This window comes from Gorilla gorilla, chromosome 3 (assembly GCF_029281585.2).
Source record: "Gorilla gorilla gorilla isolate KB3781 chromosome 3, NHGRI_mGorGor1-v2.1_pri, whole genome shotgun sequence".
Classification (NCBI taxonomy): domain Eukaryota; kingdom Metazoa; phylum Chordata; class Mammalia; order Primates; family Hominidae; genus Gorilla; species Gorilla gorilla.
Genome location: NC_073227.2, coordinates 126,323,646 through 126,339,888, shown reverse-complemented (window position 1 = coordinate 126,339,888; position 16,243 = coordinate 126,323,646). Strand labels below are relative to the sequence as shown.

Sequence of the window (16,243 nt, the reverse complement as noted above, 5' to 3'; positions counted from 1 at the left end):
AGGCTGGGTGCAGTGGTTCATGCCTAGAATCCCAGCACTTGGGGATGCCAAGGTGGGAGGATTTCTTGAGCTCAGGAGTTGGAGACCAGCCTGGGCAACACAGTAAGAACTTGTATCCACAAAAAATAAAAATAAATAGCCACCCAGCTACTTGGGAGGCTGAGGCAGGAGGATTGCTTGAGCCTGAGAGATTGAAGCTGCAGCAGCCTGGGTGACAGAGTGAGACTCTGTCTCAAAAAATTTTTTTAAAAAATACGTTTAATGTTTCACCTCACACATAAAAAGTTGCAACCTTAATCACATAAGTTCTCCCCATCAAGGTTATTTACAGTGATAAACAAAACACATTAATCTTTTACATTTCATAGTAACTCAGAATTCACAAACACTAGATCCCTTATCTCTGATCTTTGAAGCTACTCAATGAGAAAGGATAGCTGGGAATATTCCCTCAATTTTACAGATGAAAAAATTGAGGTGGAAAGCACAGTAACTCTTCCAAAGTGATGTACCTCATAAATACTCATACTAGTCCAAAGTCATGTACCTCATAAATAGAGGTAGAAATCAAGACTAGGTTTTCTGATTCAGTATATTCTATCTTTAGTAGTGGTTAAAACCCCTTAATTCCAAATGTTTCAATGCTATTTTCATATTCCTTTTCTATGCTTTTCACTATTTTTCAGTGTCATGCTTAAAATTTAGAAGTATATTAGACTTAGAATTTTCTAGAGAATATTTTCAATGGCTATATTAAGCTGTATCAGGATAAGAAAAAAAACCATAATCTGAATTAACTTTGATTATTTGGGGAAGGAATATCAGAACCAACAAGTAAAATTTAGCTAGTTAAGCATATGAAGGATTACTTAGAATGAAAAAAATTAAATCCAATATAAAATTCCATTTCATTCCATTCAACAAACATTTTTGAATGCCCACTATGTGGCCATTTGAGGAAAAAACATCTGGAGATTAAATAGCTGCCCATAAATCTCTACTTTGCAACAAAGAGAAATGATTTAGATTACAAAACATGTTAAAAGAAACCCCCCCGTGATCAGTATTGGGTCAGATTTGACTATTATGTATCTTTGACTCCATCATTTGTGACAGATTTGGAAAATAAAGAATGTTCAAAGGACCAGTCAACAAGATTGCTAAGTGGGTTGAAAAAAAGCATTTCTAAGAAAAGATTAATAAAATATAAATTATTGGGCCCAACGAAGAGTGAGTCATCTCCTGAAAGTGTCTTTGAGTACATGGAGTATGGGATCTGGAGACAATGAACAACTGTGTCCATTAACCCTGAGTATCTGACAATATTAAAAAGGCATAAACTGTAGTTTCATAAATTTAGGTTAAATATAAGGAAAAATGCTCCAGTGGTGGGATGAGTGCTGTGGGAAGTCAGGGACCCCGAATGGAGGGACCAGCTGGAGCTGCAGCAGAGGGACATAAATTGTGAAGATTTCATGGACATTTATCAGTTCCCAAATAATACTCTTATAATTTCTTATACCTGTCTTACTTTAATCTCTTAATCCTATTATCTTCGTAAGCTGAGGATGTATGTCACCTCAGGACCACTATAATTGTGTTAACTGTACAAATTGGTTGTAAAACGTGTGTTTGAACAATATGAAATCAGTACACCTTGAAAAAGAACACAATAACAGCGATTTTAGGGAACAAGGGAAGACAACCATAAGGTCTGACTGCCTGCGGGGTCAGGCAAAATACAGCCATATTTTTCTTCTTGCAAAGAGCCTATAAACGGATGTGCAAGTAGGATAATATTGCTAAATTCTTTTCCTAGCGAGGAATAATAATAATTAATACCCTGGGGAAGGAATGCATTCCTGGGGGAGGTCTATAAACAGCTGCTCTGGGAGTGTCTATCTCATGCGGTTGAGATAATGACTGAAATATGCCCTGGTCTCTTGCAGTACCCTCAGGCTTACTAGGATTGGGAAACTCCACCCTGGTAAATTTGAGGTCAGACCAGTTCTCTGCTCTAGAACCTGTTTTCTGTTGTTTAAGATGTTTATCAAGACAATATGTGCACCGCTGAATATAGACCTTATCAGTAATTCTGCTTTTGCCCTTTGCCTTGTGATCTTTGCTGGACCCTTATCAGGAGTTTGTGATTTTGCCCTTGTCCTGTTTCCTCAGAAGCATGTGATCTTTGTTCTCCTTTTTGCCCTTTGAAGCATGTGATCTTGCGACCTACTCCCTGTTCTTGTACCCCCTCCCCTTTTGAAATCCTTAATAAAACTTGCTGGTTTTGCAGGTCAGGTAGGCATCACGGTCCTACTGATATGTGATGTCATCCCCGTAGACCCAGCTGTAAAATTCCTCTCTTCGTACTCTTTCTCTTTATTTCTCAGCCAGCCGACACTTATGGAAAATAGAAAGAACCTACGTTAAAATATTGGGGGCGGGTTCCCCTGATAGATGAGTTATTAGAAGGGACCTCAGTCACCTTTGGAGATGCTGGATATAATTGGGAGGACCTAACAAAGACCTCCTAAGGATATCACACTTAGATAATTAATGTTGGTTTAGATGAAAATTTTTAAGCCCCATATTAAAATACCAAAGCTCATTATAACTACCATATCTAACCAACTGCTTAAAGTTTAAATAACTTTTCTGTTTTGTACCCCTTTCTTTTGGAAGTAGCAAATGGACAAAAACTGCAGTGTCAACGGTACTTTGTTTATACTTATGGGAAACATTGTTTTAAGGCATAGGAAGATATAATAATATGCCCCAGATCACAGACTGGCTATGAGCACAATACTTTTAATTATAACTCTATAGACAAATGTACACATAACTTTAAAAAAAATCTGATTTCTGGTTTTGCTCACATTTGCCAAGAGCTCAATTTATACTTTCCAGAGATAACTACTTTTTTCTTTAATAATCATCATAGGATACAATTAAAATATAAGTAAAAAATTTGCCTTAAATCTTGCTAACATTAAAAAATTTGTGCAAGCTAGTAAATATATGCTGTGAGACATCATCTCTGAGTTAATATCATTTTCCTTTCCTTAACATTGATATGTTCACAGTGAAAACACTAGAGGAAAATCAGTATGTTTCACTACTTCAGTGTGTACTATATAGTATGTGTACCTTATTGATTTTCTAAAATCTAAAAAATGCTATATTCCATAAGTTATTTGGATAAAGGATTTTGGGCCTGTATTCCAGGGGAGAGATGACTTGGGCCAGGGTGGTAGCACTGGAGTTGGCGAGAAATGGTCACACTTAAATATAATTTGAAGGTACAGCTAACAGGATTTCCTTACATACTGGCTGTATGTATGAAGAGTAATTAAGGATGAATCCACATTATTAGACCTTAGCAACAGGTGATAGAGGTCCCATTACCTGGGATAAGAAAGGCTGAGAGTAGAGGATGTTTAAGGGAAGAAAAGGAACAATCTATACATGTTGAGTTTGAGACGTCTATTTTCATCCAACTGGATAGGTTAAGCAGTCAGCTGTTATCCAGGTCTAGAGTTTGGGGGAGAGGTCTGGGCTGAAGATGTGTTCTTGTTATAATTTTTTTCTTCCTTGATTTTCTTTTAGAATATCTTTACAGTCTTTTCTCAGGGCAACAACGCACATACATTATAAGGAAAAGCTCTCTTTCACAACCTCTTCCATTAAAAGAAATCTTTCATACCCCATAAATATATTCAGTTATTATCTGTCAATTAAAAATCAATTTAAAAATATCTTTCAATGTAAAGAAAAACACAAAGTGGAGGGCTATTTGAAGGAGACTGCCAAATAGTGGCCATAATTAACATCACCTAAAAATTTATGAAATGAGGTGAGCTAAATTCTATTCTCAGACCTGTCTTGGAGAATAAGGATGATTTAAGAAGTTATGCCAGAAGTGAAGAAAATATTCAGTAAAGAAATGGTGTTGAACTGAAATAGTGCTAAGGTTCCTTACTGTTTTCACAGTGAATAGACACTGGTTATTTGTCCTGAATTAAAAACTTAGAGCCTTTGCCTTATTTAGAATATATGCTATAACCACAAGACAGCAAGTCAAAAAGCATCTAAAGCATTCTCACACATGCTAGACTTAATAAGCAGCTATCGCTGAAGATGAAATGAGAGTGGAATTTAATTTTTGGCAGGAGTTTCTAAAGGCAGCAATGCTATCTGTGGCATGCAACAGCCTTGGCATTTGATCAAGGCAATGTTTTCCCAGAGCATGTCTTTAAGATCACACTCTCTTATAATGAATGCTCCCAAACATCATTGGAACTCTGTATTTTCCCAATTTTATTGCACTAAATTTTATTGGTGAACTTCAATGTCATTTTTAATTCATATATGTATTGGCATACAGAGGAATACTGGAAATAAAGAGAAACATTTTAAAAAGAGAAAGTATTTTTAAAAATTCTCAGAAAGATGTATTCTTTTATCATAATGAAAAAAATATTTAGCGTATCATCTTACATTAAATAGCCAAATTTCCCTGTTATCCTAAGGCAGCAAAATAATATAAATACCATAATTACTTAAGCACTCATAAATTAAAAATCCCATTGTATGATCACAATGATGAGAATTTAAAAAGGAGAGTAATAGGGAGAAAAAGACAGTATCTGAGATGGAGAGAGGGGGTGAGGAGAAAATTACAAAAACATGAATTTCAGAAAATAGTTATGCACATATAAAATGTATATTTTGAGAGCGATCATCTAATTCCCCTAAAAATTATGTTGATTACCCAAAACATACATGACTATATCAGAATTAGAGAATTTCGATCTTTCTTTAAATGGACAATTACCCAGAGGAGAAAATTTAATTGAGAGTCACATACAAGCAAAATGCAGCTCTGATATCCCCTTTATTATTTTATTTATTTATTCATTTTTTTGAGATGGTGTCCCACTCTGTCACCCAGGCACAGTGCAGTGGCACAGTCACAGCTTACTGCAGCCTCAACCTCCTAGGCTCAAGCGATCGGTCTGCCTCAGCCTCCCAATTTTCCCCTTTAAAGAATAATAAATGTCAGTATTTTTTTCACCTCATAAAAAGTTATAAAGGTATTCAATATAAAAGGCACAAACTTTAGCTTCATCATAGAGGAATGAGAAAAGGAACAAAATAAACTGGTAATGTATAAAGGAGGAGACAGGAAGAGTGAATGCAAAGGTAATTAAGAATAAGCGAAGTGACACAGGACAAACAGATAAATGTGAGGAACAGATGAAAGTTATAAAATGCAAATTTTGGTCTGGTAATAAATTAACAACCTTTTCCTCCTTCAAAACTTGCTTCTCTTCCCGAATCCTCTATCTCCATTGGTGGTGCTACCCTTTACCTAGTCACCTGCTAAGAATCTGGGAGTCTTTGATCTAATCCAGCCCCAGTGTAGGTCTATCAGTTTACAGCAATCCAAGGGGTAGCTGCCCAGCTTCTCTCATCTGTCCCTGACATGACCCTCCAATTTACTGGCAGTCTACTGCCTATTACACTGCTTCCTACTTCTTTGCATTTGTTGGGCTGTCCCTGTTAACTATAATATCTTCGTTTCCTCATCCACTTTGCCCCGTTTCACTCGGGAAGCCCTCCCCGAATATTCCCTACCCAAAGACTGACAAGGTATCCCTTCATTCTCCTCCCATAGTGTCCTACACAGATCTCTTTCACTAACATACTACCACTGGTATCTTCTGAGTAACCATCTTTCCCACCAGACTGTGACCTTTTCTGTTTTATCTTTACATAAACCCAATAACTAATACAAGGCCTTCTTGACACTCTAAAGACATTCAAAAATGTTCACTGACTGAATGAATGAAGGGTTAGATTAAAAGTAACATACCATGGAATACAGTTAAGTTCCCACCTCTGAGAGTTTTCAAGTAAATCCAACTATGTCAGAATTCCCATACTGGCTAAGAGCTGTCATCTACCATATGACTTTGTGATATTCCTTCCATTGCTATATACATTCTTTCTTACTTGCCCAATTAGATTGACTCTTTATGTAGCTCTTTATAATATTTGTCAATAGGGACATATGACTTTACATAGCTAGTTCTTCTTACGAGTTTCATTCTTATTCAAGGCATGGCCTGTGGTTGAAAAGTCATTATAAAGAGCCTATTGAAAACGTGCTAACATTTATTAGACTTACTGAACACATCTCCTCTGGGTTTCTGAGGGTCTGTCTGTACCCTGTTGTCAACTGTAATCCCTCCTGGAGGTGTACTGGCAGCTGGTGCTATAGTTGTCAGTCTGGTGGTTGGCCTTTCTGGGGTTGTAGGTGGTAGAGGTGTTCTGAGCTCTGTTGGCAGGGGTGGTGGTGGTGGTGGAGTAGGAATTGGTGTTGGCTTTGGTGTAGGTCTTGTTGTCGGCTTAGAAGTAGGCCTGTTGGTAATGATAGGAGGAATATATGGTGTCTTCGGAGGCCACCAAGTACTTCCAACATCAGGAATCCAATTATTATGTCCTCTGTCACCCTTTAAAATGGTACCATTTCCCTTTGGTACATGAATTGGACCTGAAGGTTCAATCATAACTTTTGGGATATCTGAAAGAGTCAAAGACTTAACTTAGTATGTAACCATTCCTCCCTAAAAAGTGAAGCATTACACTGACAGACACATAAAAACATCTAATGACAACTAGTATCATTTTTCACATTTAGAATATTACCTAAGTCATACTATTTTCCAAATAACAAATATATTCATCCTTTGGATGTATGTAACAAATATATTGGTGTGTTTACATAATGAATATGTATTATTTGCAACATAAAAACATTTTAAATATTTGTGCAGTGCAAACAGACAACAACCAATGAGAATTTTTAAAATGCAGAGACATTCTAAGTTTTTTTAATGTAAGAAATGCATAGTTAGAATCTACGTTGTATCCCTATGCTACATGTATATTATAAAATTGTGTTCAGAATTGTCTAAAGACAAATACTTTTCTTATCCACACTTTATATAAATTCAATTTGCATAAATACAGTTTGAGTAAATGTTCTACATATTGTTTTATGGTCGGTTTTTCTTTCCCTTTACTGATAGATACAACTGCTTTTAAATAGACATTTTCAGAGGTTGCAAAGATCATCTGCGAAATCTTTTTCCTTGATAATCTTCACCAAAAAGAATCAATATTTAATCTGCCTGGAATGATACACTCCAGACTGGGAATGACTACATGACTCTTTAAAAACCCTTTAATCCTCATGATTTCATGCACCATGGTTTTCAGTAAATATTTTACTGAGGAAATTTAAAAAATTATCTTCTGTTACATGAAATGTATGTTAAATTATGACTTTTGGGTTTTTTTTCATGTTTATCTATTACATAACCACTACTCCAAATAAAACTTATAAAAATTTTAAAAGCAAAACAGTTCTGAATGTAGAGGAAATAAATATGGGAATGGCTTTTTTTTTCTTTTGAGACAGGTCTCGCTCTCTTGCCCAAGCTGGAGTGCAGTGGCATGGTCAGAGCTCACTGGGCTCATGGCAGTCTTAAGATCCCAGGCTCAAGTGATCCTAGCACCTCATCCTCCTGAGTAGCTGGGACTACAGGTATGCGCACTGCAGCTGGCTAATTTCTAAATTTTTTTTTGTAGAGACAGGGTCTCATTATGTTGCCCAGGCTGCTCTTGAACTCCTACCCTCAAACAATCCTGCTGCTATGGCCTCCGAAAGTGCTAGGATTACAGGCATGAGCCACTGTGCCTGGCCGGGAATGATTTTTTAATAGTAGAGTTAGGAGGCATAAAACAGAGGGAAAAAAATGTAGAATATATCCAGATTATCCCACCATCAAAATCTAACGCTAATGGCAAACATGATTTCTAATTTTAACAAAAGCAAATTCTCAGGGAGGACTCAATAACTTGTTTTTAGCTAAAAAGAAAATATTGAGAGATTTCAGTGAAGAGATTAAAATACTCTTAAGATTATAGTGTATTACTGAGTCCTTAGTTTTTACAAGTACCTGAGCAAGTGATTTTATTGTTTGTGGAAATCAAAGACAAATATAACCAATTATGACAATTATACTTCTTTGATAATCTTATTCCTTATTTTCCCTAGCAATGGCCTTTGTGTAATCCTGTATTTCCTGCTAGAATTTAAAGCTGAGAGACAAGTGCTACTCACACACACAAGTCAGTCCATCACCCTGGTATCCTTCTTTACATTTGCACTTGTAGGACCCACGTATGTTATAACATCGAGCAAAGCTGCTGCACTGATACTGACCAAGTGAGCATTCATCTATGTCTGCATCAGAAAGTAGGAAAAAAAGAGACTTATTTAGGAGATAAATATGATGACATGAAAAATATATACAGTTTCAAAAATGATTTTTTTTTGGCAATGTGATGATCTACATAAAATTGGCAGATAAACAGAAGAAATAAAGTACATGTAGACTGAGAACTACCAGTGGTTAAACTGGATGTCTGTTGGTTTAACTTAACGCCAGTACTCTCCCCTGCCCCTGACATTCCAGCCATCACTACAATTACGAGACCTTTCAGTGCTCTAGGAAGAAACAACACAAAGCAATGGTTGGGTTTCATTACCATGACATTGATATTTGCCTCCAATATACATGAGATCGAAGCCTTTATGACACTTGCAGATGTAGCTCCCAAAAGTGTTGACACATTGCCTAAATCTAGGGCAGGAGGCTCTTCCTGTAGCACATTCATCAACATCTAGAAACATAAGTCAATAGCATTTTAGGAAGAGCAAGGGTATGTTAAGACAGAGTGGGTTTCAAAATAAATAACTGACTACAAATGGTTGCCTGGCATATAGTAGCTCATCATAAACGGTATCTAGCTGGTTGCCCCTACAGGCAACATAAATTTCACATATCCAAATTTCAACCCAGCCTTCTAAGCCAAGTTATTATTTTCTTGCACTCTATATATTAGCACATACTGCACCTGTATCTACCAAGTTGCTTAAACAAGAAACATGAGTCATTCTTGAATTAGAAACAACCCTCTTTCCTTTAACTCCCAAATCATCAAGTCCAGTTAATTCTACCTCTAAAAAAAATTATTTGAATCTGTCTACTTTTCTCTTAATCCACCACCACTACCCTATTTGAAGCCACCATCTCCTGAGTTAGACTGTTACAAAAGCCTCAAAACAGCTCCTTTTGCTGTTACTTACCCCCTCCAAAGCATACCCAACCCAACTGTCAAAATGATTCCATTAAAACATACAATCAGATCATTTCTGTGCTCAAAATCTTTTAACTATTTCTACTTGCACTTTGAATTAAATCCACATTCCTCCCCCGTGTCCTTGAAGGCCCTGCAACAAATCACCCTCACCTACTTCACCCATTATATCTCCAGCCACCACCCCTCATACTCACACCCTGTACTTGAGCTACATGGACCTTCTTCCTTGAAAAACCTCACACAGGCCAACCTCTCTCTCACCGCAGTGCCCTGCAATGTCTTCAGCTGCTTGGCTGTTTCTTCACATGGCTAATGATACAGGTCTTACCTTAAGGCTAATAGACACATTCTGTTTTTCTCTCAATACCTCATGTTAACACTTGGCATTGTCTGTAATTTTATGGGGTATTTGTTTCTTTTCTGTCTACCCCATTAGCATGTCAGCTTTGTGGGGATCAAAATCTTGTCTGCTATATATCCTAGCACTCAGCACAGTGTCTGGAGTATAGAAAGTACTCAGTAAATAACTCTAATCACCAAACACTTCCATTCATTCAAGGCTTATTACATGCTAGGTATTGTGCTAAGCTCTTTGCATCCATGATCTCATTCAATCTTCCTACCAGTTCTATGTGGTATTATTTCCATTTTAAAGATAAGAAGACCCAAGCTCGAAGCAACAAAGTCTCTTGCCTAAGGTTACATATCTAGTACATGGAAGAGCCAGGTTTAAAACCAAAGTCCAGACTCTCAATCCTACACTGCCTTCCTAATTTACCAGAAAAAAATCTGAGGCCTGAAGAACAACACATACAATCTAGCTCTGTCTACCTATTCAGCTTCATCACTCGTTGCTCACCCTTGCCGCTTACATTCTAGGAATACTGAGCTCTTCTCGTTTCACTAAACATTGTGCTCCTCTGAACTGCAGTGTCTTTGCACATAGGGTTCCCTCTGCCTGAGGCCTCCTCCTATTTCTCATTTTTTAAAAAACAAGGCTCCCATTATCCATTCACAGAGATGTCCTCTTCTGAGACATCTGATATCTTCTGAACGATAGCTAATTATCTGATGTAAGTAATTGCCTTTTTTTTTCCTTATTCCCATCACCTTTCACTTTCTCCCTTTATCCTACAGAGGCTGCTGACAGAGATGCTTGATTTTACAACTCACCTACACAGGTCCTCCCATCAGGAGCCAGCTGCAGGCCAGGGGATGGGCACTGGCACCGTATTTGTCCTTTAACAACATCACAGCCATACTGACAGTTTGCCATGGAGCAGGTCAGGGCACCTGGAAAGAGAGTGACTGGCTGACTCAGACAGGTAGAAAACAAAATCTGTAATGGAAATAGCTATGTTTTTTCACTTGTCCTGAAATCAGTGACACTGAACAACAATGAAGACAAAGAGGCCTTAACTATCGAACATCTAAAGAAAGTAAAAGGGGGAAGGAAAGAAAGCATTAAAAGACAAATATAAAACTATCATATATAGGTTATCTAGAAATTTTTCCAGTGGCTAAGGAAAGTGAAGAATTGAGGTATTTTTCCAGATTACTCAAGCTAAACGCTATTCTTAACTAATCATCCAAGTAACTGTCTCAAATGCCCATGAAATTTCTCTAGGGGAACAGCAGATTTCCCATTGAGTTGCACAATGTTAAACATGTATTCACCTAATTCCAAAAAGTTCCATGCTATACTTATGCAATGTTAAATAAAATTAGCTAACTTTATTTTATGCAACTCAGTTAAATGATAATTCAGTAAAAATAAAAATCAAGTCATTAATTGTCGGATATCATATGAATACCACAATTCAAGGGTCAGCCTATAGAGAATTTTAGGGCATAGTCCATTTTATACATCCAAATGATGGTGAAAACATGCATTTCTTCCTTATAAACATGAATTCTACTTTTCTGGTATCATATTCATTTATTTTTTATTTGAAATTGTTTTTTAGAAGTCTTAGACTATTATTAGAGTCTAAAATTCTCTAAAAGCCTAAAGGCTTTTATAATGAAATATAAAAATGAAGAAAATATTTATGAATGATTTAAAATTACAAAACAGACCTGATGGATTCTGTCTGAGCAGTCCCTAAATAGTAGTGTTCTTTTTTTTTTTTTTTTAACCTGGAATCATTCTTCTATGCCCAGATAGAAGACAGGGGTAAACATGTTTAAAAAAAATTTAGAAAACATACTTAGTTTTGTAATTCTTATTCTAAATACCATTTCCTAATCAATTTAATATTGGCACCCGTGATAGAAGAGTATTATACGTCGAAAATGGTGCCTCTTATTTTGATTTTCAATTCCTCAGGCACACGTATAAACACATGCACACATCTTGTTTAGGAGAACCCCGGAGGCCATTTTCACAAAAGCAAGCTCTCAGAGCACAACAGAAACAAGCCCAAAGCACTTATAAAACAGTTAAGATTCTTGACATACTTGAGCAGGAACCATCCGGCATGAGCATATATCCGTTGAGACAGTAGCACTTGTAGCTGCCGTAAGTGTTCATGCACCTGTGCTTACAGGGCCGGGGCTTCAGGCCACACTCATTTAGATCTGAAAACAATGTGGGTTGAAGCAGAAAAATTACAAAACCTCAGCACTAATGTAAGCCATCTAAAATTCTTCTCTATATTAAAAAATGAAAGAGAAAAATAGGTCAAGCTACAGTAACTGTCATTTACATAAGAGATAGATCCTGTTCATGCAATATTAATTTGAAGGTACGTTACACTAGGGGCAACCAGGAGTCGCCATGACCTTTACGGATCTCTGTTTATAAAGGCCAGTTAGGAAAATTCTCAACAACAGGTGCCTACCTTATCATCCCTAGAAACAGCAGCATACTAACATCCTCATGGGCAGAGATGCTCTATCAACTAACAACTGTTTGCCAATATTCTCAAAATATTTGGGTTCTATTGCTAGATCCAATCCTGACACTGTAACCCTATTCGTTCAATGTCTTCCTTTCTCTGTTTAAAGAACATATTACATGAACATATTACTTTAAATGGATAAGGCATTGGCCTCCTTAAGGCTTGGACTTTGAGAATATTTTACTTTACAGGAAGTATACAGATTTTAAAACATTTGACTGTTTTGACCTTCCCAAAGGAAGGCTATATAGGCTATATTTTCAGAGGATAAGAATGAAATAAATTAAGAGTGATCAATATTGTAGTTTTTCTTGTTCAATCTGGTAGATTTTATATGATTTCAGATTAAAGAAGAAACTTCAGTTTCCTACTTTAGTAATGCATTCAAGTCACAAAATGAACTTTAAAAAACCTACCAACATATTTTCATTTATTCCGCAGTTAAAAAAGGCATATGGAAATACTAATGGACAAAACGTAATAGACTGTCATGTATTTCAGGTTTATCGGTTTAAGTATCAATATGAAATGAATCAACAAATTTTACATTATGAAAAGGTTTTAACCTAAATTAAACACTGCCTCAAGTGAACATAAAACTCATAATGACAAATAAACATTGAAATAGTAATGCCCAAAATATATGCTTCATTAAAAAGAAATGTGACCACATGTTTGTCTGGAACCACCAGCATAAGTACCCATTTAGCATAATTTAATTATCTATTAATCCATGTCATTGAATAAAAAATATAGATAATATGTCTAGTGACAAAATTGTTTTCAAATCTAATCTATTTCAATCTGATCTGCTCATTTATTAGAAATCTGTATATTTCATTTAACTAAATCACCAAGTTCCATTATGTTTTAAAACCATCAAATAATTATTACATCTAAAAAAATTTTCATATCTTACTGATTTTCCAAGTAGGTCTTTTATCTGCCCTGAATGCAACTGTAAGCAGACCCTGAGCTGGGCAAATCCCGGAAAGGTTAAATAAATAAACCAAATACTTCTGTCATCTCCTATGCTTTCTTCAATTTTCTACTTTATTGTCTCTTGACTAGTTAAGGGTTTTTAAAACAAAATCACATTTTAAAATATTTCAAAAAAAATTTCCTCACAGAAAGCACCATGCAGATTACAGTATCAAAAAATGTTTTCTCCCTCTGTTAATTGAAGCAAAAATCAAGGAAGAATGACTGAGAAATTTTCTACCCTTCCCATATTCTTCTACTTTGTATTTCAGAATTTACTAAAAATGAGAGGGAAACTTTTCTCATCTTCTAAGAGGAGTTAATGACTGTTCCTAATATGATCCTGCAGAGTCACACCTGTCTGATAAATCTTTTTGATATTATAGTAAATAGCATTTAAAACCAAATACGGTGTTAGAGAAAGGCTTTGTGTTTTAAGTATTTTTCTGCACTAAACAAAAATAGAACAAAACCACAAAATAACGCAGTAAAATCAAAACCTATATCTCGAGAAAAGGATACTGATGGATTTTTCTTTACATGTCAGTTAAGTATCCCTAGGTTTATTTTCAAAGCATAACAGAAACTTTTGTGAGTTCCTGATGGGAATGGATTCGATGTTTACAGTTTCAGGCAGCTCATAAACAAGGAGTATTTATGCTGATGGAAATTTCTTCAGACACTATGTCCCTGAACTAAACCTGAAGCCCAGTTGGGGCAGCTCTTCTACAATTTGGCTCCAGTCTGGGCCAATAAAGGGCCCCTTAGGATTGCTATGGTAGTATTCATAATCTGGACTGGAGCTGCTGGTGGTTTTAGAGAATGGCTTCGACCCAAATTTATCCTTCCGTTCCCATGGCAAAAGCACTTTGGGGTTAAGAATCATGAAACTGAAAGGAAAGAAAAGCCAATGTGCTGTCATGAGTCCAAAAAAAAAATCTGGACTGTATGAAATAATATGTGAAAGGAAGAAAACATGCAGCATTCAATGGGTAAATGTGGAAATGATGTACTGGCTATTTTACCTGTTATTAACGGGCATATAAGTATCCAAAACATGGAAAGCAATTGAGAAAGCTGTACTCTACCAGCTGCTGATGGTCTGGATGACATTCCCTGACAGCTGACTGGTGTTAATATCCCTAGTGACTGCCATCATTGTCCCATCTGCCACAGGCAGGTGTCTCCTAAAAACTTCACAATGACCCTTACAAAAGCCACTTCAGATACTATAAAATAGGATTCCATAGTCATCCATGTTTATCAAAATTTGCCAAATATCAGACTTTTCCTAAAGTACAGAGCTTCAAAAGATTAAATGCATCTGGTATCCTGGTGAGAAGCCTTTTTGTCCTCAGTTTTCTTAAGAGTTTCTTGTCTTTAATTATGTTACCTTCTTTTCTCATTGACCTAGTGCCATATTAAGTAAGTTAATATGTGCCGCTTTCTATAAATGCTGTGTTCATTATCACAATCTATTGGATATCATTTAATTAAGCAATAAATTCAAAAATAAATTACTTCCAAATTATAGTAAATACTCCTACAATAATAAGCAGAACAAAATGAAGTCATTGATCACACTGTCTCAAATAAATCTTAAAAGTTGATAAAAGAACCTGGAAATAAAACTTTGGTGTTTTTATTTTAAATTTACTTATCTTCCTTTTTCTCTGGAGGTTTATAATATATATAAGGAAAATCTATAAAATAGGAAAATAAAAAATTTAATGAATTATTTCATGTGCTTATCTTATACTAAAGGATAGAACTTTACAATAAACCACTTACATTCAAATGCTTCAATTATTATGTATACAAGTCTTAAAGTGCATCTACTATTGTCAGGAATACATTTCAGTAGGTTGGTGGATTCAGGAGCTTGGATGGGAGAAGGAGAGGGAGAAGGGAACTGGTCCAGAATGGAAATGCAAGCTGCACAGCATTATTATTAAACTTCAGGAAAAAAATCAGAAATTTTATTAGCATGCAGACACTGAAAAGTAGCTTGAAAAATCGGGAGATAACTAACTTACTGGATTTTTTTAAAATAAACTTTCATTTGTTTTAACACATTTGGACTTTCTCCCCGCTTTGGTGCTTAAATCGGGCAATGTCATAGGCAAACAGATGTCAATATGTCAACTACCAAAATTTTAATTTTTAAATTATTAAGGACCGAAATTAATTCTTTTGCCCTAATTCCTTGTGCAGAAAATATACAAATGCATCAAATTTTTTCTCAGCAGAGACGATGATTAATAATTTCAACTATTTTAATTCAGTTATTCTAAGTTCTTAAACCTATGAATGGGTTAGAGATAAAATGACCTAGAAGAGGAACTGTAAAATTATGCTACCACATTATTTTCCTACAAAGCTTTCCAGCATGATGAAGACATTAATATTTTTGGTGTTTCTATTCTTACGCCAACCCCACAGGCAAATAGGGCAGGAATTACTGCCTCCCTGTTACTGATTGGTTAATGACTTGCTTATAATCAAATAGCAACTAAGTGCTCTCTTGGAACCAGAACTTAGGCTATCTGAGTTACACAATGTATACCAAAAGAAGGTCACTAATGTATGCTTTGATTTTCAGATAACCTAAAACTCTATACCTCAAGAGTGGGGAAGAGGACTTGATTTCTAAAATCTACTTGGCAAAAGGCATCAAACCCCCAATTTCAGTTGCTTTGGAACTCCTGAATTTGCCTACATATGAAAAAAGTTGTTTTGCTATCTGTTTTTAGAACATATTTCAAAATTCAGAAAAGAGAAAGAAAAGCAATGATACTCAATGCATTAAAAGGACAGTAGAGCTCCATGCTTTTCAGAGCACAGAGAATCAGCACCAGGTGGCAATTCCTGCTGCTTGCTCATGCTCAGGGCTGAAGGCTGGACACTCCTGAGCCAGTCTTCAGAACATTTGCAAGAAGTGACATAACTGCAGGAAGCCATGCAGGTGGGAAGAGCAGACCACCTGGGACAATGCACGCTCACCCCTTGAAGGCAAACTTGTGGCTTGGTGATCCAGGGGTTGGAAAAGAGGCTGTTCACTGCCTTGGTCAAGAGGAGCTGGGATGTGCTCGTCTTCACACCAGGAAGAAGGTAATAAGAGTCAA

At 36.2% G+C, this 16,243-nt stretch overlaps 1 protein-coding gene across 5 annotated transcripts in view; it reads right to left on the bottom strand.

Annotated features, from left to right (window-relative positions):
- NPNT (nephronectin) overlaps window positions 1–16,243 on the bottom strand; it is a 76,335-nt gene that overhangs the window by 22,758 nt on the left and 37,334 nt on the right. For 3 of the 5 annotated variants that reach the window (XM_004040231.4, XM_004040233.4, XM_004040232.4), the window contains 5 exons: window positions 11,695–11,814; window positions 10,408–10,527; window positions 8,620–8,754; window positions 8,192–8,314; window positions 6,191–6,586 (listed from right to left, as the gene is read on the bottom strand). In XM_004040231.4, coding sequence (XP_004040279.2) covers window positions 6,191–6,586; window positions 8,192–8,314; window positions 8,620–8,754; window positions 10,408–10,527; window positions 11,695–11,814 — 894 coding nt within the window. Of the gene's footprint in view, window positions 1–6,190; window positions 6,587–8,191; window positions 8,315–8,619; window positions 8,755–10,407; window positions 10,528–11,694; window positions 11,815–16,121; window positions 16,212–16,243 lie in introns of all 5 variants that reach the window. The other 2 variants (XM_004040234.5, XM_004040235.5) reach the window with 1 other exon arrangement.